Below are 26,092 nucleotides of genomic sequence, written 5' to 3' on the forward strand. Positions count from 1 at the left end.
ATAAAATTGTTTTATTTGATTTGTTAATTTTATTTTTCAATCAAAACTGTGATTAGAAGGACACGATTGAAAATTACAACTTTCAACAATATCTCACTCTCATTTTATTTATGCCACTCATCATGTATAAATTTGATTTAAATGTGTGTATTTTATATATGTATTGTATCTTGTTTAAATTAGATTTAAATTTCATGATGTTCATTATATTGCTCATATCATTTTATAGAGACCAATAAGATTGGATTTTTTATAATTAAATCATAAGATGTTTTAATTAAATAATTAAAAGTTTGAGAAACTTTAATTATTTTATAATAATGAGTGGGAGAAGGATATATGACAATAAATCCTACAACCTCCACTATTAACAAAAGCAACGTGAGGTTTAATTGGCGCCTAGTGACGCATAGGACGTCCTCCCTAAGGAAGGTTTTCATTTAAATCAAAATTCAAGGCTTAGTTTCCGAAAGGATAAGATTTTTTAGTATGATTCATAATTTACCTATCCTAAGGCGGCAATTATGGATTGTAATTTAAAATCCAAAATAGTGGGTCACACTCATAAGGATGCAATTGAATAGTTTAAATGCATCTAGGTTGAATTAAAAGGTAATTAATAATAAAATTGAAGATATAAGATATCTTGATGTTTTATTTATTAATAGAGATAGTCTCCATTTAATCGTCATTTAATTCGTCCGACCCTAAGGCGGCTTATTAAATGTGAGATTAAATTTCCTTGGAATTGGTAGAATAAATAATTATGTATCATGCATCATATTTATGATTCCTAAATTGATTTGTTATCTATGATATTTGTTCAATTTATTAAATGTCGTTTTATATATTAATTTCAGCAATAATGTCTTCTGGTCCCGTTCTTGCTTTACTTAATGAAAAGTTGGTCGGTGAAAACTTTTTGAAATGGAAGAGTAACATTAACATTGCACTCGTCTGTGAGAACCTCAAATTTGTCTTGACGGAGGTGTGTCCTCCCGAGCCCCCTTTGAATGCTTCTCGTAGTGTACGAGAAATATATGATCGATGGATTGCGGCAAACAATAAAGCTAAAGGCTACATGTTAGCCGGAATGAACGATGTGCTTAGGCTTAAGCACGAGCATGTGGAGAATGCTTATGAGATAATGGATTCTCTGCAAGCTATGTTTGGTCAGCAATCTAGTCAATCTAAGCATGAGGCCATTAAGAATGCCATGAATGCAAGAATGAAAAAAGGGCAATCAGTTGGAGCACATGTTTTGAACATGATTAACTACTTCACTGAGGCTGAAACCCATGGTGCAACCATAGATGATGGTACGCAAGTGAGCATGATTTTGGAATCACTGCCTCCAACTTTCCTGCAGTTCAAGAGCAACTATGTCATGAATAAGCTTGATTATAACATGACACAACTGCTCAACGAGTTGCAAACCTTTGAGGCCATTTCCATTGGAAAAGTCCAAGAAGGTGAGGCAAATGTTGTCAAGGAAAAGTCGTCTTCCTCCAAAGCTAGTTTGAAAAGGAAGAATAAGGTGAAAGGGAAAGGAGCTCCCAAAAAGCAAAAGAATTGGAATGGTTCCAATGGCAACAAGAAGGGTGACACTGCAAAGCCCAAAGGAAAATGTTTTCACTGTGGGATTGATGGTCATTGGAAGAGAAATTGTCCCAAATATCTCGCTGACCTAAAAGAGAAGAAGAAAGGTAAATATGATTTACTTGTTCTAGAATCTTGTTTAGTAACTATTGATTCTTCTATATGGATAGTTGATTCGGGAGCTACTAATCACGTTTGTTCTTCTTTGCAGCTACTTAGTTCTTATGAAGAGCTTGCCGATGGGTCCTTCACGATGAGAGTAGGCAATGGTGCAGTAGTTTCGGCAAGAGCAGTAGGAGTCATTAAACTTAGATTTAATAATAGACATTTGGTTTTGAACAATGTTTATTTTATTCCTGGTTTTCGTAGAAATTTGATTTCTGTTTCAAAGTTGCATGAACAATTTTATTCGCTTTATTTTGATAATAATGAGATTGTTATTTTGAGAAATGGGCGTATGATTTGTACTGCTTTAATCGAAAATGGACTATATATTCTAAGACCAAATGAACAATCACTGCTTAATGTCGAAATGTTTAAAGTAGAACATCCCAAACCTAAAAAGCAAAAGGTTTCTCATGAAGATAAAACATATCTATGGCACCTAAGGTTAGGGCATATTTCCTTATAAAGATTAAACAAACTTGTAAATGATGGTCCTCTAAGAGAGCTAATTGTTGGCACTCTTCCAGTTTGTGAATCTCGTCTAGAAGGAAAAATGACTAAGAGACCTTTCTCCGCAAAAGGGCAATAGGGCCAAGGAACCACTAGAGCTTATACATAGTGATGTATGTGGTCCCATGATTACATAAGCTAGAGGTGGTTATGAGTAATTCGTTACTTTTATTGATGATTACTCAAGATATGGATATATTCATCTCATGCATAGAAAATCCGAGACTTTTGGAAAGTTCAAAGAATTTCATGCGCAAGCCGAAAGGCAACTAGGTAAATCTTTAAAGTGTCTTCGATCAGATCAAGGCGGCGAGTATCTTGATACCGAGTTCAAAGATTATTTGTTAGAGCATGGTATTTTATGCCAACTCACTGCACCTAGTACCCCTCAGCAAAATGGTATTGCTGAAAGGAAAAATCGCACTTTGCTTGATATGGTAAGATCGATGATGAGCTACTCATCACTGCCAATCTCGTTTTGGGGTTATGCAATAGAGACGGCCACTTACATTTTGAATGCAATGCCATCGAAGTCAATCCTTAAAACACCTCTAGAGTTGTGGAATGGGAGAAAACCTAGTTTATCTCATTTTCGCATATGGGGATGCCCAGCACATGTTCTGGAAGGAAAGACTGGAAAATTGCATCCACGTTCAAAAGTGTGTTTGTTCGTGGGATACGCCAAGGGAACGAGAGGAGGTTGGTTTTATGATCCTCAAGATAAAAAGGTAATTGTATCGACAAATGCCATCTTTCTTGAAGATGATTATATGACTAACTTCAAGCCTCGAAGTAAGACAGTACCCGAGGAGTTACTCAATGATGAGATCATTCGAAGTCCAATTAAAGTTATTAAGGAAACCATTAATGATACCATTGAACCAAGTCAAGATATCATACCACCTCGACGTAGTCGGAGGTTAGTTAAACCACCCCTCCGCTATCGTCAAGATGAAGAGGCAAATGTTGCTGTCACCGATGGGGTGGAAGATGATCCATTGTCATTTCAACAGGCAATGGAAGATCATGACAAAGAAAGGTGGCTTGAAGCTATGAACCAAGAAATGGAGTCGATGTACTCTAATTCTGTCTGGATTCTTGTAGATACACCTGAAGAGGTTAGACCTATTGGGTGTAAATGGATCTATAAGAGAAAGAGAGGTGTAGATGGGAAAGTAGAGACTTTCAAAGCAAGATTGGTTGCAAAGGGTTATACCCAAAGAGAGAGAGTCGATTATGAAGAGACTTTCTCGCCTGTAGCCATGCTTAAATCTATACGCATCTTACTTTCAATTGATACTCATTTTGACTATGAGATATGGCAAATGGATGTCAAGACGGCCTTTCTGAATGGTCATCTAGACGAGGAAATCTACATGAAGCAACCAGAGGGTTTTATAGTCCAAGGCCAAGAGCAAAAAGTTTGCAAATTGCTTAGATCCATTTATGGACTAAAGCAAGCCTCACGATCATGGAACCATAGATTTGATGAAACAATCAAATCTTATGGCTTTGATCAAAGTGTTGATGAGCCTTGTGTATACAAGAACATCAAAGATGGAAAAGTGGTATTCATAGTGCTTTACGTAGATGACATTCTTCTTATTGGGAATAATGTTGAAAAATTGTCTACAGTAAAGGGGTGGCTAGCCAAGCAATTCCAAATGAAAGATTTGGGAGAAGCAAATTATATTCTTGGAATTCGAATCGTTCGAGATCGTAAGAACAAATTGTTGGCATTGTCTCAAGCTACTTATATTGATAAGATGTTATTGCGTTATAGAATGCAAGATTCCAAAAAAGTTATCTACCAACCCGACATGGAATCGTCCTCTCTAAGGAGCAGTGTCCTAAGACACCGCAAGAAGTCGAGGACATGAGACGTGTTCCCTATGCCTCTGCAGTAGGCAGCCTTATGTACGCAATGATGTGCACTAGGCCAGACATATGTTATGCTGTGGGGATAGTCAGTCGTTTTCAGTCAAATCCTGGTTTGGATCATTGGATAGCGGTAAAGAATATTCTCAAGTATCTTTGAAGAACGAGAAATTATATGCTTGTCTATTCAGGTGGAGACCTTAAAATAGACGGTTACACTGATTCTGATTTTCAATCAGATAGAGATACTCGAAAATCAACGTCTGGATCAGTGTTTACTCTTGGTGGCGGTGCCATAGTCTGGAGAAGCATCAAGCAATCCAGCACAGCCGACTCGACCATGGAGGCCGAATACATAGCTGCTTCCGAAGCTGCTAAAGAGGCTGTGTGGCTTAAGAAATTCCTATCTGATTTGGAAATTGTTCCAAATATGAATAATCCACTCACTTTGTGGTGTGAGAACAGTGGTGCAGTGGCTAATTCAAAGGAACCTCGTAGTCACAAGAGATCGAAGCATATAGAAAGGAAGTACCACTTGATCCGAGAGATAGTGCAAAGAGGTGACGTTTCAATTCTCAAGATTGTGTCTGCTGAAAACCTCGCTGATCCATTCACCAAGACACTGCCTACAAAAGTGTTTGAGAGGCATATGCTAAATCTAGGACTTAGAGACATGTCTCACATGCTTTAGTGCAAGTGGGAGATTGTTGGGGATAGTGCCATTAAAGCATTGGATATTAATATTATGTTTTTATTATTAATAAAAACGACATTTATTATTGAACATATTTGCATGAAATATTTTTGTCATGAATATCATAGTAAAATCCCTAGTTTATTGGATGTAACCATGATTTTAGTATATATAAAAGTTATATATACACGAGGATTAAAATTATGAATAATAAACTTAAATTTAGTCAGTGATGAAATTAATTAAAGTATGAGATCTTTAATTAAAACATCACTAATGCGGCCCTTGAACATTATGAACGTGACTGTCTTATCCGGAACGTCGATGTAGAGACATCTAGATGGGGGCATTTATATATAATGAGATTATGTAGGACTATGACCGATTTACTTAAATATTTCATAATAAATTCCGTTGTTAATATGAAACTCTATTTAAATCATAAGATGATCATATATGGACAAATCTTAATCCTGATGTGATTATAAACTCCTGTTCATTTCAATATGATTCTTAATTTGCTTGTTTAAAATTTGCAATTGTTCAATTTTTTCATTACTTGCATTTTAGATTTATATTTGAAATAAATAGCTGGGAATATGAATTCACAGACATGGAATCCATTCCTTCTTGCGAGAAGTAGAAGGACGATTCTCTCATTTGTTAATTCTGGAACTGAGTGATGGGCCCAACTAATTTATAATTAAGTTATAAATTAAACCACTCACTAGTGAATTAATAGTAAATGAGGATAAGAAGTAATTGAAGAGGTAAACGGAAAATTCCTAGCTTCAATTACGAATTGTCTATGGAGGATTAATCCATATGTAATGATTATATCAATGGACTGCTCAATTTAGTAGAGTAAGATATTTCATAATGAAGAAGAGTGCAATTCCATATTTTTAGTGGAGTAATTATGGAATTAATAAATTAGATAAATTAATTAAAGAGTTTAATTATTTATTTAATTTATTGGAGCTTCTAATTATGAGTCCATGGTCTCCGGCACGCCTTTCAAATTAATGAAAGATTAAAAAAAATGCAATTTAGAAATCATGTGTGGATATGGAAAAATGTTTCCATAACTCCAAAAGTTTGGAGATAAATATAATTGATTATGAGATATTAATTATATTAAATTATAATTATGAGATAATTATATATTTGGATTATTATGATAATATCCAAAAGTTGATTATAATATCTTTAATTTATTGTGAATAAATTATAGATATTATTTAATATCTAAAAATAAGTTAGAATAAGATTCTAATTTATTTTTATAAGATTTTAGAAATCTTATGGCTTTTAAAATAGTTTTAAAATGCATAAAATATATTATTCAAACCACATAAAACCTTGGCCTATCCTAGATGTGATGGTCGATTTTTTGGAGTCCAAATTGGGATAAGATTTGGACTCTTGGTTTTGAATTAATATAAATAGGATCCTAGGTGGTCTCTAAAAGGGGGAATTAATATTTTTTTCTCTACTTTTTCATGAGTTGAAAATAAAGTGGAGAACAAAACAAAAAATTTTTATTTCTAGCATTTGCGTTTTTTTGAGTGCCCACGCACTACCGTCAATAGCAATGATCGTACTGGAAGGCTGTGGTTTCTACGCATCTCGGATTCGCGAAAAAGAAAAAACTACAAGAGGTTAGTTTTCTAGTAAATTTTTTTTTATTCATAATTAATTTATATTCATATGTTCGATTATAATTTATGAAATTACGTAATCGCTTCCGCTGTGTTTCGATTTGATCGAAAATAATTTTTTAGCCGAAATTGTTTCGAAGGCTATATAATTTCAACAGTATCCACAAGTGAATTGTACTTGAGCTGCCTTCTATAGGTAGCACGTATACACATATGAATTGTATTCTGTATAGCATTCATTACTGAAATGGGAGAGGGCCACACCCAGAAAATTGGTGGGAGGTTAGCCGACGAGGTGAGATTTGATTTAACCGGAAGAGCAAAATTCAGATTTCAAGAAAAATTAAACTAGACATTCCAGATCTCATGTCAGGCCCCTTGCCCCTGGGACTGAAGGGCAGTAGTTCGAACCGTATGCTTTTTTACAAAAGTGGTTGTCGAATGATTCCTAAGGTATTCAACAACAGATGGCGAAAAGAGGATCTTGCAACCAAAAGAGATTCGGAACTTGATTTTAAAATTTCTACCAGTGATGCATCATATGATTAGCATACAATGTAAATCATGAAATACAAATGGAAACCGAGACTTCAGTAAAAAGTATGTAGCAGAATGAGAAAGTACATCAACGACAAGGACCAGCGTAATCAATGCCGCCTATGACCCGTAATTGGATTCACCTGGACTTTGCTAGTTCCTCACCATTCAACACTATCAAATAGGTGTAAATTTTCTTTCAGAAACTAACCTCCTTCAAATAGCAAACGCTCACTGTGTGGCAAAGAATGACAAAATAGTTCCGAGTAATGAATTGACTGAACTCAAACTTTTATCAACGCCCACTTCTTTATTTCTTCGTCCAGGGTAATCTTTTAGCACATCAACCAGTTTCTTTGAGAGCTCTATTGGCCAAAACAAATTTTTCGGCTCAGTTTCAAAAGAAAGGGATTAACTCGAAATCATTTGTCAAGATTTGACTGCTGAATCTCAAATTCAAGAGTTCTCTATTGAGGCAGATGTGATGCGCATTTGTCGAGGTATTTCAGACTCTCCATTTCGTTTCCAAAAAGCCCTTCTCCACCAAACTTCAAATCCTCTCTGGATATTTGGACAATCATCACCAGCATTAAGAAACCGATTAAACCATGACAGAAAAATCTCTCGCTGCCAGGGCATCGGCAAAGTTAATATTGTGTTGCTAAGACCATCTTCAATTAAATGTCGATCAAGACCTTTGGATGCCCTCCGCATCCATCCAAAATCATCATAAAATGGCACCAACCATGTCTGCAAAAGCATGCACCTAACGTCTTTCGAGGCTAATAGTTGCCCCTTACCAATCCCAACAAAAAATCTGGCCGTAACTCTGCTAACTTCGTATCGGTGAATGACTGGCACTTTCGAATGAGCCTCAGCTAAATCAGACTGTGATGCCCATATCTTCAAAAACTCCTCAGCAATCTGTCTATCAATCAATATATCCAAAAGCCAACGCAAATTATCAGCCTGTCTGGCTATCTGGCCAACATTCTGTGTTGCTTCTTCTGCCGCTTTCAGAAAATATTGCCGAAGAAAGTTCAGGCACCCGTCACAAGCCGAGTATAACGACTCCTTTCTCAAATCTGTGTGGGATGAATTCTCACGAAGCATTTTGGTGATCAAATTTTTCATCTCTCTCCTAGCTTTCTCATCTTTTCCTTCAAGAACTGCGTGCAAAAGCTTGAGAAGCAATTCTTCATTATCATTTCCGTATTCCAGCCCCGTGGTAACATCAACAGAAACCCTCTTCAAAACTTCCACAGCTCCAACCCCTTCGAGACAAAGCTCTGATAACAAGGAAGCTACCTTCTCTTCTTCATCTTCAGCCCATGGAGCAGCCTCCAAGTACTCCAAGCAAGACAACACGCCAGCATCAAATTCAATTGCCGATGAGACCTAATTACAAGACATTTACCATATTTTTACAACATAACCGTGGAGTTTAGCTTAATGTTCCAACAACAATCATTCATCTGTTCACAATTCGATAATAATAAATGGTTTATCTACGATGAGACATTGGAATGAAAATAATTGTAAAAAAAAGATCATGGAATAGAAATATAGGTAACACTGAGTGAAACTGTGAACAAAGTCTTAACCATTTCAAGTCAAAGTTTGTTGGTGAAGTCATCTTGAGAGCAAAAAGGGCTACTCTAAGGAATCTATATATTGAAGTAAATCATATTTTTCAGGGACTTGATTGAAAGAAATAAAATTCCTAAAACTCTGAGGCATTTGCTCAGTCTTGACTCTTGAGTTGCATTCTTATGATGAGAAACTAGGCTGGCAAAAATCAAAACACAAACAATATCGCTACCAATCAAGTTTCATTCTCTAAATTTCAGGTCCACTGTCAATCAAGATTAATTTTCCAATGTTTTATAGGTCCATGTGCAGCTGGAAATACTATACCATGCATTGGAAAATTGGAACAAATCAACATGAAAAGATACAGAAATGGAGAATATATTTTACTTAAAATAACATTCTACGATAAGATTCTCATAAGGACCATAGTTGAAACTTAATTTATCTTTCAAGCTTTTATTGGGTTCAGATAAGTTTCTGTACAGATGCAATCCAGAATGGGGATTGATGTGACAGATACCGGCTACCCTGTTTCACTTACATTATTGCATTTAAGGGTTTGTAAAGATTATTCATATGATGACACGCCGAAACACAAGTAGAGAGTTTTCACATCACGATCAATAAGTTAGTCGATAAGTTCAACAGTATAGCCGAAACCCCAGTACCAGTCTACTAGGGAGGATATAGTCTCTAACTTATTAACCATTCTACAACAGCTCATGGAATCGATTTGGGATCACAACATACTGGCAAAGACAAAACCCCCATTTCACAGCTAACAGATTCGAGTAAAATTCCAGCCAGTAATAGCAACTTCAATATTCATAAACTGCACCGTGCATATGTGGATATCTACAACTTGACTTACATCTACCACACATTAAATTCCAAAAAAACAGCAGTTATATGCATCAGTGGAACTCGAATAGGAAAGTTATCTAGCTCTTAGATCTGGCGAGCTAATCCATCACAATTTAAGTTCTTATTTGTTAGCAAACTTGATCGCCACTTAAACATAACTATCTCATCTTTATTATCCAGCTTATCCTTCTATACAGTTATGTTCATCTCCAATTTTCTATTATGCCATTCACAACCTTGCACTTTTCTCCATTCATTCACTTATTTTTCAATTCTGGATCAACTTTCACCACCTATCACTAGATTTACATTTATTGAACAAATATAAAGGTTCAACTACATCGAAGAAATGTAGATTAGCGATTTCTGAGAGCATGTAAGACTCACCTTGAGAATACCCAACACTCGTGGAACATCTTCCCTCATCAGCCTCTTCCTCAAATCCTCACAATACATTAGCCTAAGACTCTCAATATAAACTTCAATATCATCACAATCCGCTATCTCCACAATGTATGGCCCCATACTGCGCTGCTGCCTAACCCACTTCTCATTCAATTTCAAAGCAAAAAATCTGCTATGAGCCACAAGGATCTGTCTATGTACACTCATAGAGACGCTAACCCCATCCTTGGAACTTAAAGTCAGCTTCACATCGCCAGTACCCATATCATTAAACTGGTTTCCGGGGCTCCTCGAAGTCAGAAGATCCAATAAACGCTGCTGCATTAGCGCCTTCTTGTCTTGGGGCGGTGGGTTTGCAGAAAGCTTCGAGCTTTGGGGGTTCTCAAACGGAACAACACCGTTAGGTACAAGGGTTGAGGCTTTGAGGTGGCAATCGGGTTCATTGGACATCATTTCGAAAAGGGTTGGGCTTGAACGGGTTTTATCCACAAACGGAGGGGGTGACGTTGGGTTGAGAAGGCCAGCGGTAAGTGCGGAGTTAAATTTACAGAACGATGAAGAAAAATTATCAACCGCGGGATTGGGGCCGCCATTGACAGTGTTCGTGATGGTGTAGGAGTCCATGGTGGAGGGTTAGAGCCGAAATTTGAGATCTATGGGGGAAGAGAGTGGAAAGGGGTAGGACACTAGTGATGACGTAGGCGTGGTTTCAACCGGTGGTGAAGGTGGCGGTTTGGAGGCTGAGCAACACCAAGAATTGCCTGGAGAAACTACAATGGGAGTGTCCCAGCTGGCGGCTTTTATAATGGTTTTGGGTTGTACTAAGGGTGGATGTAGAAGTTGAGGGTGTCGAGTCCAAAGCAAGATTGATGACTCTATTGATATGAGCTGAGTAATGGATTTTTAATGTGGTCCTTCAACTTTATTCCTCTTGTTATAAAATTTTCAAAATAAGTAAGTTGTACTTACTCATCAAGAGTGATTCAAGCAAAATTGATAATAATATGGGATAGTTTTTGTAAATGGTTAGTGAAGAAAATGTTTCGGTACTAAGACCGAAACATACAAGTGAAAAGCAAGAAAATGTTGCTTAAATTTATCTGTACCGTTCCTATTCCTGATATTTAAGACATGGAGACCTCTCTTTGTAAATGGAATTTCAACCTGTCTTGCTCAGAGGATTTGATTCGATTGGTTGAGATTCACATATGTAGAGAATAACATGCATAAATACGTTAGGGATATGTTTGTGGTACTATATTAAGTAAATAATTAATGAATTCATGTGAACTTCTTTTCAATGGCATCAAATTCAGAAATAGACCATATGAAATGTTGAGTGTATATATTTGAAAACTTATCAATAATTTTTCTGCCGAAATCAAGTGATGATATAATTAAATTGTGGGCTTTAGAGTAGTTGAGAACTTGATTTTGCACATCCCTTGAAGGAGAAGTTTAGATCAAATGGAATTGTAGATATGGTTGGCAAATTATTGAGCATTATTAGGTTTTGGTTTGGCTTTGACAAGAAGCATTGGAATTCACGAGATTATTAGATACAAAAGGGGACGAAAAATCCCCAACGGAAATATGAAACCCCACCGATTTGATGTGTTTTGGCCATTCTTTACGTCTTTTGTCTATTGTCTATTGTCTATTGTCTATGATAATATTTTAACAGAGGTGTGCCGATTGCTTTGGACAATTTTCATATAGAACCTTGTCTCTTTGGGCATCACTATAGCACAATAGAACATTGCTATGGCCAATCAAGAGCTAGGAATATTCTATACTTGGAAGGTAATGTCTATGCTTCATTTTGTTTGTATTTCATATAACACAATAATGTGATTTGCTCTCTTTAAATTTTTCGAGTTTTGAAGCTTTAATTCGACCCCTATACATAAAATCTTGGTTTGGTAGTTAAATTGTATGATCGATCGTTTGTCGGTTTATCAAATATTATAGTTGATGGTAACGCTACAACTCAAATATTTTAAAGCATACAATAGTTCAAGTGTAACGTTTCGATTTTTCTACTCAACATGGGCAATTATCTCACTCCAACAATCTCTTTCCTAACAATTGTACTTCTTATAATCAACTAGAATCGAACTCTTGACTTTTTCTCTGATACTAATTATAGGACAGAACATTTGTTGGTTTTACCAAAAACTATATCTGATTGTAGTGGTACGACTCAAATAATTTAAATCGTACAATTCTCAAACGTTATGTTTTGATTTCTCCGTTCAACCGCTATAGTTATCACACTCCAACAATATATTAATAGTCACAATAGATAATAACTCAAATATTTTATATTTTGTAATTTTATTAAAACTGAGCAATGTATTATATAAAATATCATAGAATAACAATAACTTAAATATATCCTACATAAAAATCTTTGAATTTAAACTTTTAGCCGGTGAAACTTAAGATAAAATTTTCTTTGTTCAAACTATTTAGATTTTTTTTTAGATTCAATCATACTTCACTAATCTAATAATGCTCAAATCATAAGCGAGGTTTAAGACGCTTACTTACTTTTCGAAAATATGTTTATGTAAGTGGGACAAATAATTTCGACTCTAAATGACCTCAGAAAAACCGAGTTCGAATCCACATTTCACATTAAAACAAACCTCTCATTATGTTAAAAGAGAAAAACTTTTCACTAAATCCAAAATTCATCTTATAAATAAAACCAAAAGATAACAACAATACACACTATGTTTTCCTAATATCAAGAACAACCGGCACATGATGCAGAAGACATTAATTTAAAGGGATCATTCGTTATTATTATTTTTTTTTACAAAAAAATGGTCCCTTGGAAAATTATAAAATAAACCGCAAGAGATTGAATATTCCTGCAAACTGGTGTCTTGTTCGATGTTTTATTTAAAATTATTGCGGGATACAATTCTCTTTGGAACATATTTGTTTACTGGACTATGACAACACGATTAACATTCATTGCACAGTGAGATAATAAATGAATGCGGCAAAGTCAGAAATGGTAGCAATTAACTAATCCCATAATTGATTACGACAAAAGTTGCAAGTGGAGTAGTGCACAAGGCATGCTGAACATTCTCAATTCCATTTATTGCAACATTATATATTGTTTGCACTTTAATTTATTCAATATGTAATTTATATAGTAATTGTTGTAATTTTTACCTTTTGAACGCTCAAGAATCAAGATGGCTTCTTTTTGTTACAAAAATTGCTAAAACCAGTAGCGTAAAAACAAACTTGTAGAGATAAAGTAATAACCGAAACAAGTGTGATGTTTACAGTATGACTATTATATAAAAGAAAACAAAACCAAACCGAGGCCTGTAGCATGTACAGTTTCCTTAAAACAGATTCGCCATCTCCGGTATGTGCTTCGAGGTTTCAGCGGACGTCTGTTTCCCAGGATACAACGGAACAACCAGCAGTGACTTAGCACGAGACACTACTACGGCGAACTGAAAACGTACCTTTACTTTATTACCGAGATTTTACGAGAGGCCAAATGGAAAGATAACAATATGTAATGCAAGAGAGAGTTTGAAAGAGAGAAAATTTCATGTACTTGAAATGAGGAAATGAACCCACTATTTATAAGCCCCAGAATGCACACCAAGAGTCATGGAAGATTAATTAACTCAATTAATCTTCCCATTAACTCAACAATATGAAGAGTCAAAACTCTTCAATTAACTCAAGAATGTGGAGAGCCAAAAGACACTCCCACATTCATGAGACACAATTTTTTATTCAACCTTTAAATTTTTATTAAAATTTCCAACAATCCTTCACATGAATGAAAATTGATACAAATCTTGGTGACAAAGTTCTACAGTTGAATCCTGCATAAGATAGGTAGGTGTTACCCTTTGAACCTTCCCTCATGAAATATATTTGCTTTACTAGCTGACCAGTAGATATGATGTCCTTGAACTGTTCTGCCGTTTATGTAAATTAATATATATTTCACACAAGATTCTCCCTGATACTATTCAGTTCTCATGATTGTGTTCGTTTTGTCCATGAACACACGCCTGGTTCTGCAAGAGGGTCTAGAATTGAGCCCTGCAATTCCTTCGAAGCGGCCCCACTTCTCTCTCACATAGGTGATTCTATATTGCTTCTTATCAGAATCATTAAAAGCCGTAAGCTTATCCTCAACATTCACTATTTTCTAATAGGAACGGACTAAGGATAACCCCCACAGTGATCTACCAAATCAGTGCGATTAGGTTTTCCCATTGAACCTAGTTCTTGGGATCTCCAGTCAGCGTATGTTGGGTTTTCCTTCACACCAATTTATTCTATAGGCTTGAGCCCCATTCCCCTTAACATTTTCGCAACTAACTCTCTTGTTAACCCTTTTGTTAGCGGATCTGCTATATTATCCTTTGACTTTACATAGTCAACAGATATAACTCTAGTTGAGAGTAGTTGTCTAATGGTATTATGTCTACGACGTATATGCCTAGACTTACCATTATACATATTATTTTGTGCCCTTCCAATCGCAGATTGGCTATCACAATGTATGCATATAACCGGCACAGGTTTTTCCCATCCTGGAACATCTTCTAAAAAGTGACGCAGCCATTCAGCCTCTTCACAACACTTGTCAAGAGCTATAAACTCAGATTTCATCGTGGATCTGGCTATTACAGTTTGTTTGGAAGATTTCCATACAATTGCTGCACCTTTTAAATCACATACATCACTGTGAATTATAAATAGTTGGTTCATTTCCTCATTTCAAGTACATGAAATTTTCTCTCTTTCAAGCTCTCTCTTGCATTACATATTGTTATCTTTCCATTTGGCTTCTCGTAAAATCTCGGTGATAAAGTAAAGGTACGTTTTCAGTTCGCCGTAGTAGTGTCTCGTGCTAAGTCACTGCTGGTTGTTCCGTTGTATCCTGGGAAACAGACGTCCGCTGAAACCTCGAAGCACATACCGGAGAGGGCGAATCTGTTTTAAGGAAACTGTACATGCTACAGGCCTTGGTTTGGTTTTGTTTTCTTTTACATAATAGTCATACTGTAAACATCACACTTGTTTCGGTTATTACTTTATCTCTATAAATTCGTTTTTACGCTAATGGTTTTATCAATTATTCTAACACTTTTTACTCAAACCAGTCTAGGAATCTTTGAAAGGCTGAATGAAATGTGACACTTTACCTTTTTCTTTTGTTTGTATATATTTAAACGACACAGATGCATATTTTCTCTTTCAAACCAATGTGTTTTTTTTTTCATCACCAAACCAAAGTACACAACAAAATCAGCCATTCCAAATTTTGAATTCAAACCTTGACATCTAGCTGTCAAGGTTTGAATCATGTGGATCTCAATCGTTTTGGGCTCTAAATCGTTTTTGTTAAACATTAATTATACTACGTAATAATAATAAAATCACGGATCCGGTGACGTGCGAAGTACCACTATTGAATCATGTGGATCTCATTTTATGCAAAGTAGAAGATCCCTTGTGTGTAGTAAATGAGTTATACATAGATCCCGATCACTCGATTGAATCCAATAATTCACTAGTCACATGAAATTGTTCATTCCCGCCTTTGATGAATCGCAAGACGATGATCCACAAATTACCGGTTTGATCGATATTGTTTCAAAAGATGAGAATATATAAACGTCCCAATGTATAAAAATCCACATTATCATATTGAAATTCCTCGCCAAAACCAAAATAAATAAATAAATAAATAAAGTACATAATACAATCAATAATTTTAACACACTTACGACACTTATTTTTCCCTGGTAAATATGTGTGTATATTTTTGTCGTAGGTTTGGTTTTCCTAAATGCTAGTCGGGTCACAAAACAAAATGGGCTAACAACAATCGTTCAGTTAACTATCATTGGCCCAATAAGAAAGGTCCTGGAAATTTAACGTATGATGGCCCAAAATTTCCATCATCTTGATTTGAGGTCAAAATCGAGTAGGGGACGACGATTTGATCCAACATTAGGGTTCACCTAATTACTATTATGTCATTCAAACGAGTTTAATATAAATTCTAAGTTTATTATTTTAAATAACTTATGTGTAAACTACACGTTAAGCACGAATCAGTTGAGTTCAACCTATCATTAGTGTATGACCATTGGATGCAATATTAGGGTAATACCTAATGTGCATTTCCCTGCAAGAAGTCACGTGAATTTTTGAAAATTGATGGTTTTTATTATTTTATTTTATTCTTTAAAAGGAAAAAACTGTACAATTTCCTGAAAATGTTAGGTACAAAATTATAAAAGATAACCAACATCTCACGTGCCCCCCATTTGACCCACAAATATTACTCATCCTCTGCTGAAATCGTTATCTTTAATCCCGTCCCATCTCTTTGCTCCTTTACTTAAGTGGGCCACCTTTGCAAACCTAGATTATGTATTATATATTATAATAATAATAATATTAATGATATTTTATTTTTTGTTTTCTCAAAATGAATTTCTTATTTCTAATATTAAATATACGCTGCTGTGCATGGTATCTATCATTCCTGAGCATTTCCAAAACAAAACTTTTTACAAGTCTTAGAAAACGAAAACAAATAAATCCCTACAATTCTCACGATTGATCTGGCCCAAAATTAAATAAANTTATTCTTACTACACGATGAAACCTTATCCGCTCTAAAACTCTATCTGGGAATTTGTCCAAATTCACACTAATATGACATGTTCTTTGACTTTAAGTTACTGTAGGAATGATTTATTTAAAATAAATCTTGTAAGGTTGAAACTTGAAACCCATAGACGAAGAGGGAGTTGATCTGTATTTCTTATCCCAAATTGAACAAACTCTTAAAATTAAAATGTACATTAATTATCCAAAATAAATAATTACTCACTTAAAAACTAATAATACACATTCGTATAGATGCCACATATGGCACATTATCACATTCACGTTGCCATTCTTGATTGTTCCACCACTTGATATTCTTGACGGGGAGGCCCTCAGTACTTGGAAAAATATAACCATTAATGAAGTTTTATGGAGTGAAAAATTGGAAGGAAAAAAACATGTATAAGAAACTAATAATAATAAAAAAAAATCATGCATACATAAATATGTAGAATTTTAAATCATATATTGGCATTGCCCATGTATTTAGTATTGCCCTTGTTTTTACGATGCAATTATTAAAATAAATGTTAAATAGTTAAGAGAAGAAGTGAATCCACCCCAGACAAAATTGTATGGGAACAAAATGTACGTGATTATACAGTAAAGCAGGTGATAAAGGAAGGGCGACAGATGAAAAGATAATAGGAGTGTATAGCTGTAACTTCGTTTTTATTCCATCGTGCTCACGCCAGAGCCTGCCTTCGTGTCTTACTGTAATTCCATACAATTTTAATCTCTTTGTGATTGGCTCATTCTCTTGCTGGCCATAATTTGTCCTAAGCACTGGCCCTATATCACACGTCTAGCTACTTTATGTATTCAAAAAAAGCTAAGTATATATTCTTCATGTGTTAGATCTTTTAGGTGGTTTGATCTGGCTAAGTTTTTCATCATTTATATTGGAAGTTTTTGAAATACAGAAGTAACATTGTTTGGGCGTGTTATTTTTTCCATAGTATCAATCGTTTAATTTATGGTTTTAATCTACTAGTATTTTTATTTTATTTTTTCAGTTTTAATATTTTTTTACTGGGACACTGACGTGGTCAATGTTTCTTTTAATGGTTATTCCTTTAGTAAAAATTGGAGGATATTATGGTGGTTGATAGTTGAAATTCGATCTAAGGGCAAAGAGTCCAATTCGATAATGAGGAGAAAACCATGGATGATTTAATATGGTAAAAAGATACACCACAACGGCAGTTTGTTTCTTCAATATCTTTACAGTTTACTATCAATAGCACAAGCTAGCATCAACTAATTTTGTATAAATATTGAAAAATTTTGAAATCAAGGAAAAAATCAGAGCTAAACAAGGTTTGAAATTCAAATAATGAAAGGTTGGAAGGTTGTGCATAGCACATGAATTTATGTACTGCATGTTACATATTACTAGCTGGATTAATTAATATTTTAATCTTGATATGACAAACTCCATTTAATTCATAAAGATAAACATCAGTAACAAATTTTAAATTGAACATTTTTTATTAAAGTGTTCGAATCAAGTGAAATCTTACTAGTCTACGAGTGGCCTCGGATAATAATGATCATGTTGGGGATCTAATTCTTTTTGTGGAATATTTTAGAAGATAAATCAAGGAATGTAGAGAGAATGTCTCTTATGAGATGGTATATTTATGAGACGAATCGATCTAAATCATGTTTAACATAAAAGTAATTCATGAGTTGAGTTGGGTTGGAGATCTGTCTCATGAAATTAACTCGTAAGATGATCTCAGATATATTTTTATATTTTTTTTAATGCATTGAATTTTATTCCCAACATTAAAAACAACATTTCTTTATCAGCTTATATGTTATATATAAAGACATATTATAATTAAATATTAAAGAATGGACCATTAATGGTTTTGTGGATCGTAGTGAGATTTTAATTCAGGGGAAGCTAGCTTCATTCCAAAACTGTCGGGAGACATAATTTGAAATAAATATAATTAATTAATGTTGGAAAATTTTGATGTTTAATGAATGAAAATTAAGCAAATAAATCAATGTGTTTGATTGGAAAAATTCGAAACGAAAAACGAAGCTTAATGAACGAATATTAAGTTCGGTGGTTCTGAATTAAACTCGAAACAAGTTCATCGAATGTTGAAAGAACTTCAACCGAGTAGTCGGAACATGTAAGGGAAGGAAACGATGGAGGAAAAAAAAATTGTACGTGAATAGTAGCAGGCGCGCACCTGCGCGCGAATCGGCACCAGGCGGATCCGCGCGCAGGTGCGCGTGCCTGCCGAGAGCTCTCGGCAGGCACGCGCAGCACTCGGCAGGCGCTGCCGAGCGCTGCCGAGCGCAGGCGGGAGCGCGCGCGCGCCCCTTCGGCTGTTTTTTGTGTCCCTTCGATTTTTCTGATATTTTTTCATTTCCTTGGCATTGTTTGATGATTGTGATCAGTTACCATGGCCAAGGGACATCCCCATGAATGAAAGATCATGTCTCTTCATTTGAAAAACATTAAATATTTGACATTTTGAAAATCAAACACACATTACATCATTTTGCATCTTCTTCTTCTTCCTTCTTCTAAAAGAAAGAGTTTTATTCATTTCCTTGTGATAGAACTTGAATATTTGAGTGCTCATTATTCAAGTGTTGTAGTTGTATCTTGGGAGAAGATTGTCACAAACTCTAGCACGTTGTGAGGGCAAATTCTTCTTAAGGAGAAAGTGTTCAACATTTGCCACTACAAAACCATTTTTCATTGTTTTCTTCTCGCTTTCCTCTCATATTTGAATATCCCAAACAACAATTAATATATTATAAATGATTCTCGTCTGAGACGTAATTTTTTAATAAAATATATTATTAATCTTGGACAGAGGTATGGACCTCAAGACATACACAGGCGCAAGGATGTGGTATCATGTGTTGGCCGACTTGTACAAAGGATGGGCGTGGGACCTTTATTTTTTTTGTCTTTTTTTTTTGTTATGATCTCCCATGTTTAATTCGAGTATTTTATTTTTCATGTTTACTAAAAAATTAAATTGAATAATATTAAATGTACAACCATTTATTTATCGTTATTTTGGTATTTACAATCATTATATTGTTATTAAAATAATTTACTCTTCTTTTTTTTCTTTTCAAATTGAATAAAATATTTTGGTCTTTTAACAAATATAAAAATTGATGTATAAACACATTATTTATATGTAACATCACTCAATTAAATTTATGTGGCGTGACATGTAACAAGAGACATTCCGATCGATTAGGATTTCCACATTTTTATTGTTAAATAAAATAATCTGTTCTAGTTTTCGATCCACATGTTTCTGATTTTTGGACTTCTGATTCGATTAGTTACTTGGGATTTGTATGAACAAGGTAATTAATCAAAATAATATCTATGAGTAGTGATGCTCACTAACAAAATGGTGTGGGTATTTTTTTTGGTTAAAAATATGGAGGTGAACTCCCGCCGCTATTGACCAACCACCTAGGAAACACCTGAAGAGATGAGCTTCTTGCCGGTGATAGAACACCAACCAAACAATCACCTGAGAAACACCTAAAACAAGTGCTCCTTTCATATTTGATAACTCTCTATAAATACCAAACTTGATTTCAATTTCTTGAGGGGGATTCAGTCTTATTTTCAGTATATATTTTGATAGCTAGAATTTGAATTGAGCGTGCGCCGGAAGTTATCTCGAGCTCCCCTTTGATATTTGGTAACTCCTTCTCTTTATAAATATCAGGCTTGATTTCATTTTCTAGGGGACATTCACTCTTATTTTCAGTATATTGTTTTATAGTTGAAATTACTTAAGCGCCAGAGGGAACACTCTGGAACTCATCTTCAGCCCCTTTCTAAACTTCTCTAGAGTTTAGGTGTTTCTCAGGTGGTTGGTTGGCAGGTCAGCTATGTTCTATCACTGGGAAGAAGCACCTTGTTCAGGTGTTTCATAGATGGTTGGTTAGAAAACCAACCATGTTCTACCATCGGCGGGAGCTCATGATCTCCCTTATTTGTAGCCAAAAAATACCTATCCTAATATATGATGCTTGTTTTTCGTCGCTGCATGCCTCCCTATCAATTATAATTTTGTTTTTCTTTTTCTTTTTCTTTTTCTTTGAGCAATATTCCTCGCTATTTTAGCATCACAATTGAATGTTTAGATTTAGACCAAAAATTGATCACACTAAAAAATCAGAGGCAAGAGAAGACCCCTCATATCAAATCCTTATCCCACTAGTAAAGAACCTTACATCTGAAAATTATTATTAAAAAAACAGACGCGAGAGTATTTTGATGTAGCGTGTCTGCTTATCCCGTTTTTAAAAATTATTCTGACGAACTTGCGTGGGACATGGTGTCTTTGGCCTATCAAGACATTATTAAGATTAGGGTTAATGTGGGAATCTTGGTTTTGATCTACAGGTTAACGTACATTTCTTTCTTTTTTTAAAAAAAAACTTTTAAATTTATGTTTCGTCTCCAAAAAAAATCTCTATTATTTTATGAGTGACTTCTCTTCAGTTTGTACATAATTTGAAGTTATTTAGGTGTCGTAGGATACGTTTGTCATTTTACAAAAAATTATAATCGTTGATAATTTCATAATTCAAAATTTTTAAATTTCAATGGATCAGATTTCATGTAAAATTTAAGAAAATTTCATATTTCAACATGATGCTAATTTCAATATATCGTCCCCTATCCACCAACAGAATTTGGCTAGAATGCAGCCACGTCTTTGAATCATAATCCATTATCCGATCTCACTCTCCATGGCTGGGGTTCGTATATACGTCGCACAATTCACTTTTTATTTTAATTTTGTTTTTATAATCAAAGAAAAGGATTCCAGAATACGTATTATTTTTTATTAAATAAATTTAATAAGACCCCGCGACCCACATCGATCCCCACCTCTTATTTAATTATTGTTGGCTCATTACAAAAAAGAATAATAATATTTAACCTTTTTTGATCGGTTCAAATACATACAAGGTGCGAATATTCATGTCTCCTATCTTTTGTCGTTCCATTAGGTAAGGTTCATCGATTTCTCCTACACAATAATAACTGTAATTATAGCATTCGCATTGTACCCGTTGAAGCACTGTATGGAATTAAGGTGTGCATGCCAAGCACGCCGCCTCGAAAGCCCGAGACATTAGCTTCAACGCCGGGACATAGGGGTTACTTTACCGATAGATAGCTACTCCCCTTCAAATTATTGCTAATCCATCACAATCACTCGATATACAATTTTATTGGCACGTACTTTTAGTTGAAATTCGATTTTGAAAAGTATATGGTACTATTTCAAACTGTTTATTTATTCTAACTGCATCTCACCTGAATATAATATATATGTAACTATGTAATTTACTTTTAAAAAATGACTAAAATTATAGACATGTGTTACTCAAATTTTGCAATTATATTCTTGTGTTAAAAAAATAAAGCATTAATACTTTCCTCCTAAACCCCAAATAAATCCGTCTCTGAATTTCAAATTTATCGAATACAAAAAACCAATTTGCTTTTCGAAGTATTATATAAACGACCGCAACGAGACCTAGACTTTAAACCATGACGTCCAACTAACTATTTATAACACATCATAAATTAATTGAATGGACGACTTATTCAAAGATTTAACTACACGCGAGCCGTGCTAAATGTGTAGTATGAAACAAAACGAAAAAAAAAAAGAAGAGGTTATAATATTAATTAATTTTTGGACAAAGAAATAAAAGACAACACAAAAAAGTGTCGATGAATTGGAGATAAAATATAAAAGGTTGGAAATGTTTCTCGATGATTTGAAAACATGATTTTCGTTTAGCCACATCTTTGTTTTATCAATACATGGAGCTCAATTATGTGTATAAAGGGGAAAAATTTATAATTTCTTGTTTCCAAGAAATAAAAACAGGTTAGTGCACATATTGTTGGAAAAAATCAAGTGCAATAAAATTAGTATATTGTAACGCTCATATTGTTGGCGAAAAGTAAAAGCTTCAAAATTCTACATATGATTTAAGACATATTTATTTATACTTTTCAAAAATCCCAAGTCTAAAGTAGTTTTTTCAGACAAAGAAAAAACGCTCTATAAAATTAAGAGTGTTAATTCATTCACATAGTCAAGTAGTAGTTATTTAGAGCCAACTTGTTGTAATTATGTTTATTATTCTTCTCAAATAAATGAGTTCATTTGTTTTTCAAAGAAATTAAGAATATCGTTGACAAGTTTAAACATATAAACAAAATTCTCAGTTTACCATACGGGTGTTTTAATTATATATTAAAAAGTACTGTTAGAAATAGCTAATGTATTTAGTGATACAAAATTGTTAGTAAAAAGAAATATTACTAAATACATATATTTAATACGAATCCGTCTCAATTATATAGCTTTTTCTTTTTCGTTTGTTTTAAATGTATAGTTATTCTTTTTCATTTAGTTGCAATTTTTTTGTTTTACTAATATTTTGTTATTAACTACGTGTTCGAAAAATGGAATCATTTTTTGAATGAATTAAATAATGATTAAATAAAAAACTTGTCTGAGACGGTCTTACGGGTCGTATTTTGTGAGACAGATCTCTTAATTGGGTCATCCATGAAAAAATATTACTTTTTATTGTGAATATCGATAGGTTTGACCCGTCTCACAGATAAACATTCGTAAGACCGTTCCACATGATACCTCCTTTTTAAATTTTAATGTGATTTTTAATACATGCAATAATATATAATGAAACGCTATTGTGTTTAAATGTTGTATGTGATGGATATTAGTTATTTATAATTTTTTAGTTGAGAGATTATGTAAATGAGTAATTGTGTATTAATAATTAATCATATCCTACACGTGTAAACTTGTCACACGCATGAATACCGTACGACAATTTCTGACGACACCTAGACGAAGGGGACAGCAGATACACTCGCCCGCACTCTCACAAATCCTTTGACTGCCATTTACCCTTTTCATCAGACCCCTTTTCGTCATTTTACTCCCCCCAACCTGCCCTATAAATACTACCCCCTCCATTTTCATTCTCCATACTCACCACTCCTACAGCAATACTTTCACCCACAAAACACCTCTACTCTGCACGTAAAAGCTTCTAATTCTGCTTCTCGAAGCAAGATTGGAAGGAAAAATGGGGTTTCCGGTGGGATACACTGACCTATTTCTCCCTAAATTGCTTGTCTACGTGCTTACGCTTCTCGGATTAATGAGGAGATTTTTGTACGCTGTGTTCTCTGTTTTGGGGCTCAGGGATTTCCTGGAGCCTGAACCTGTTTCCTACTTTTTGAGGGAAGAAACCCGATCGGAGCTGCCGCGGTCTGTATCTGCGGCGCTGATCCGCGAGCTTCTGCCGGTGGTGAGTTTCTCTGATTTAGAGGAGATGGATCCACCGGAGAACTGCGCGGTATGCTTGTACGAATTCAGCGCGGAAGATGAGATCCGGAGGCTGATGAACTGCAGACACATATTCCACCGGAGCTGTGTGGACCGTTGGATGGACCACGATCAGAAGACGTGCCCCCTTTGCCGTACTCAGTTCATACCGGAGGATATGCAGGAGAGTTTCAACGAGAAGCTGTGGTTGGCTTCTGGGATTTCTGAATTTTACGGCGAGTATTCCCCGATTACTTCGGGGTTGTAGTGTTCTTTTTCTTATCTACTTTGCACTTTCTCTTCCGTACGTTGATGTACATAATACGAAAATATATGTAGTTTGAAAGAAAGAATTTTGTTTTCATTATTGCTACAGTTGGTTAATTAGGACACAACACACACGACTTTGAAGCGTCAATGCACAATAATAGATTTGAGCATTACATTGAAGTTCAACTAGCTTAAACAAATGTATCGGAAAATCCGGCATTTCCATCATTAATTAGGGACAGTGACTGATCCATGCCGTGACATGAACTAAGTAAATTTCTAACTTTTTATGTCGAAACAAATTTATAGATTATCTGTCAAATATCTTGGTAATAGTTGAAATTAAATAAAAACACTTCAAAAATTATGGCATAGCATAGTATGAACTAGTGTAACGCGATCACTATTGCGCCCCAAACGTAAAATTCTGGATTCATAATACCTAAAGTTAATATGAATATATTACCGAGACCGAGGGCTTGGTCCAATGGTCTCACCGAAAAACTTAGATTCTTTCTCACCTCCTAGATTAAGATATCAAAAAATATATATTAATATATTACTAAAAGAGAAAAGCCAAAAAAATCCTTAAAAAATATAATCGAGTAACTTAGATCGTTGTATCTATAAAATGCTCTCTTTATATTTTCAATTGGTTTTTTCCATCTATAGACAGTAAAGACATGTTAAGCGAGAGCCACAATATCAATACTCAAAGATATTTCATTTCTCTATATCAGCAAAAGAAATAAAGAAGTAACATGCAACCATCGTTAAATGAATTAATCTTTTATTGTATTTTGTTTTTTATTATTTTTTATTTTGCAAGCCCAAGTGGATATTAATGTTGTGAATTGAAATTCAATAAAGTAACAACTAATTCACACTAATAACGTATACAATAGTACAAACATAATCATGCTTTAATTTGAGAATTTAATACACAGGGCATGGTTCATGTTATCAATATATAATTGTCAACCAAAAAGAAAATTGAACGACACACTTGGCAAAGAAATACACATGTAGTAGTTAAAAAAAAAAAAAAAAAACTTTAGTAATGTAAATAGTGGCTCTAAATGTTCTGATTGAGATAGAATAACAATTAATTAGCTAATTCACGTCAATTATTTCTACGAATGGAGTATTAATATATGAAAATATCAATTAACTCGTTCCGATTTGATTTCTTTCACCTAAAAAATTATTTAAGACTCGCCTAGTCGAATTTCTTAATTAAATACAGAAGAATATTGAAAAAATGTGAATCTTTTCTACATATAACTGATATACATGACATCGTATATGTGTGTACATACGAGGAGGATCATTTTGGTTGGTGCGCATAAGATCGGTGTGCCAGAGGTTCCGATAGTTCTGACGGTCTGCATCTTGTCCAAGTGAGCCTACGACGCCATTTCACACTTCTTCTCCACCCGAAAATTCTCAGAAAAATTCGTAAATACAAGAGTTTCTAGATTTGGAATTTCAATGGAAGAAGTCGAAGATAGTAAAGGAACGTGGGATCAATAGCGAGAGCCAAGTAAACGAAAGATAGACCGGCAGTTTGACTTTGGAATGACAGATTTGGGCTTTGTAATATTAACGTTAGCTTGGGCTATTTTCGGACGTAATGGGCTCACAGAAATAAATTAGATATTGGGCCAACAAATGAATTATTGAAATGGATCAAGTTCAATAGAGCCCAGCCCAAACACCACTATACTTGTATATGTACAAGAGAGGAGGGAGGAGTTAGCTCAAATGCAAAGCAGGAACATAAACGAGTTGTATTTATGATTAGTTGTTGTTTTCTCTTTTAGTTGGAGCAC

At 34.6% G+C, this 26,092-nt stretch overlaps 3 protein-coding genes across 3 annotated transcripts; 2 read left to right on the forward strand and 1 right to left on the reverse strand.

Moving 5' to 3' along the window:
* Positions 1 to 574: 574 nt before the first annotated feature.
* Positions 575 to 1,938, forward strand: LOC140979935 (uncharacterized). Its single transcript, XM_073445593.1, has 2 exons — positions 575 to 1,706; positions 1,811 to 1,938. Exons 1-2 carry the CDS (start codon positions 836 to 838, stop codon positions 1,816 to 1,818), a joined length of 879 nt encoding a protein of 292 aa, XP_073301694.1. The 5' UTR covers positions 575 to 835; the 3' UTR covers positions 1,819 to 1,938.
* Positions 1,939 to 7,074: 5,136 nt separating this feature from the next.
* On the reverse strand, positions 7,075 to 10,788 carry LOC140977954 (BTB/POZ domain-containing protein At1g63850-like). Its single transcript, XM_073442626.1, has 2 exons — positions 9,889 to 10,788; positions 7,075 to 8,442 (listed from the first exon to the last, which is right to left on the reverse strand). Exons 1-2 carry the CDS (start codon positions 10,528 to 10,530, stop codon positions 7,501 to 7,503), a joined length of 1,584 nt encoding a protein of 527 aa, XP_073298727.1. The 5' UTR covers positions 10,531 to 10,788; the 3' UTR covers positions 7,075 to 7,500.
* A 12,849-nt stretch (positions 10,789 to 23,637) lies between these two features.
* LOC140979279 (brassinosteroid-responsive RING protein 1-like) lies at positions 23,638 to 24,363 on the forward strand. The gene has a single exon (XM_073444623.1). The coding sequence runs from the start codon at positions 23,749 to 23,751 to the stop codon at positions 24,256 to 24,258; it is 510 nt and encodes a 169-aa protein (XP_073300724.1). The 5' UTR covers positions 23,638 to 23,748; the 3' UTR covers positions 24,259 to 24,363.
* The last annotated feature ends 1,729 nt before the right edge of the window (positions 24,364 to 26,092 follow it).

The sequence above is a fragment of the Primulina huaijiensis genome, chromosome 6 (genome assembly GCF_012295235.1).
Source record: "Primulina huaijiensis isolate GDHJ02 chromosome 6, ASM1229523v2, whole genome shotgun sequence".
Classification (NCBI taxonomy): Eukaryota; Viridiplantae; Streptophyta; class Magnoliopsida; order Lamiales; family Gesneriaceae; genus Primulina; species Primulina huaijiensis.

Coding starts and splice junctions, on each gene's coding strand:
- LOC140977954 (XM_073442626.1), bottom strand. CDS start 10,530: ATGGACTCCTACACCATCACGAACACTGTCAATGGCGGCCCCAATCCC. Junction 8,443..9,888: donor GAGTGTTGGGTATTCTCAAG/GTGAGTCTTACA, acceptor TCTTGTAATTAG/GTCTCATCGGCAATTGAATT.
- LOC140979279 (XM_073444623.1), top strand. CDS start 23,749: ATGGGGTTTCCGGTGGGATACACTGACCTATTTCTCCCTAAATTGCTT.
- LOC140979935 (XM_073445593.1), top strand. CDS start 836: ATGTCGTTTTATATATTAATTTCAGCAATAATGTCTTCTGGTCCCGTT.